Source organism: Quercus suber, unplaced genomic scaffold (genome assembly GCF_002906115.3).
Source record: "Quercus suber isolate HL8 unplaced genomic scaffold, Cork oak 2.0 scaffold_853, whole genome shotgun sequence".
Lineage (NCBI taxonomy): Eukaryota > Viridiplantae > Streptophyta > Magnoliopsida > Fagales > Fagaceae > Quercus > Quercus suber.
Genome location: NW_027070283.1, coordinates 251,970 through 253,745, shown reverse-complemented (window position 1 = coordinate 253,745; position 1,776 = coordinate 251,970). Strand labels below are relative to the sequence as shown.

At 35.1% G+C, this 1,776-nt stretch overlaps 1 protein-coding gene across 1 annotated transcript in view; it reads right to left on the bottom strand.

The window, feature by feature from the left end:
* Window positions 1-1,058: 1,058 nt before the first annotated feature.
* The window catches only part of LOC112008642 (protein LIKE COV 2), a 16,983-nt gene continuing 16,265 nt past the window's right edge, over window positions 1,059-1,776 (bottom strand). The window contains exon 7 of the mRNA XM_065767835.1: window positions 1,059-1,573. Coding sequence (XP_065623907.1) covers window positions 1,473-1,573 — 101 coding nt within the window. The 3' untranslated portion in view covers window positions 1,059-1,472. The remainder of the gene's footprint in view (window positions 1,574-1,776) is intronic.

Sequence of the window (1,776 nt, the reverse complement as noted above, 5' to 3'; positions counted from 1 at the left end):
TCCCACTTACTCCTGAAATTCGCTCTCACTCACTCCACTAAGTCCACACATCTCCCATAAAAGAAGTGGCATCGAACAGGAGACCCACTCAAGACCCTTTATATAAAGGTCAAACTTCACCAAATCAAAGGTACAAGAAACATTTACTAACTCTTAAACTTTGAGAGTTTATGGATATCTTGAAGGAAATTCTAACTTCCTATCAGAGGGCGCTTGACTGATACCACACCGGTGCACTTTGATAGTGTGTTCTTTCTCTTTCAAGCCTTCAAATTATACACAAAGTCTAAAGTATACAACTCATTGATTTCACACTTCATCATACACACACACACACACACACACACACACACACAGATATATATATAAAGGTCAAACTTCACCAAATCAAAGGTACAAGAAACATTTACTAACTCTTAAACTTTAAGAGTTTATGGGTATCTTGAAGGAAATTCTGACTTCCCATCCAAGGGCCCTTGACTGGCAGTGGCGCCACACTTGTGCACCCTGATAGTGTATTCTTTCTCTTTCAGGCCTTCAAATTATACACAAAGTCCGAAGTATACAGCTCACTGATTTCACATTTCATATATATATATATATATATATAAAGTTTGGGCGACTATTTAGTTGTTTTGGAAGTGAGAATTTGGTTTATATGATAACACACTCGACTATGTATTTGATGTGTGACGTGTCTACCAACTATTTGAATGATTGATTATAAATTGTGTCTCATGACTTCGATATCATTTTGATTTTGGCTAGTTATAAATATTTGAGATACAATTTTTTTTTTACCATTTTGGATATTAGAGAGAGAGAGAGAGAGAGAGAATTTCGACTTTGATGTGATTTATTTTTTTCCCTTTTTGGTTTTGAATTGTGTTTTTGTTGGGTTTTGGGTCCTAAAAGTGTTTGTTTCATTTTCTTTCTTTGATTTATAAATTTTGTAAGGAAAATGTTGTTTAGGGATGAATATTTTTTCTGCCTTACCTTTGAGTTCTTAAGCAAGCTTGTGTAGAGAAATTGTTTTATCTATAATGTGTATATGTGTATTAACTTTAAGAAAAACTTTTGTAGATTAGCGACTAGTTTATATAATACCTGCGCATTTCTTTTACAGAAGCAAGTGGTAAAAATACAACATTGTGCGACATATAGAAGGAGGCCAAGACCAAAAATACCACATACTAGCCAATGACCCTATCCCATGAATCCATGACCAAACATGGAAAGGAGACCAAACATGATGTTGCCTTTCCGAGGGGTGTATTCTGTTAAAGGATTTTCTATAAGCAAGTAGTCCCTTATCTTTGAAAACCTGGAACAAACACCCATATTAACAATCATATTACCAAGGAGAATAATTTAATGTAAGAAACAAACAAACCAAGGACTTCATCAACAACATCGTCCTCCAAACCCAACAACAGATGAGGCAATTTCAGAATCACCTGTTCTTTATGCCTTCATATTATCGTGCCCAGATGCATATCATCACTTAGGGGAGCAATCCTTTCTGTAGGAGAAATCACCCGTGGCATTGTCATACCGACTGAAATTATGATCTCTGCATTTCGGGGGAAAAAGAAACCAATGAAGCAGTAAAATCATGAAATATTAACAATGAAAACCATTTGCCAGAAGTGACAACTGAAATAATAGACCTATGCAAAAATGCATTTAGGCATGAAAAAATGCATCATATCCCACAAGTACAGGGATCAATGTGAAATATTTTCACTATGTCAGACATTCATTAATAATGTCATT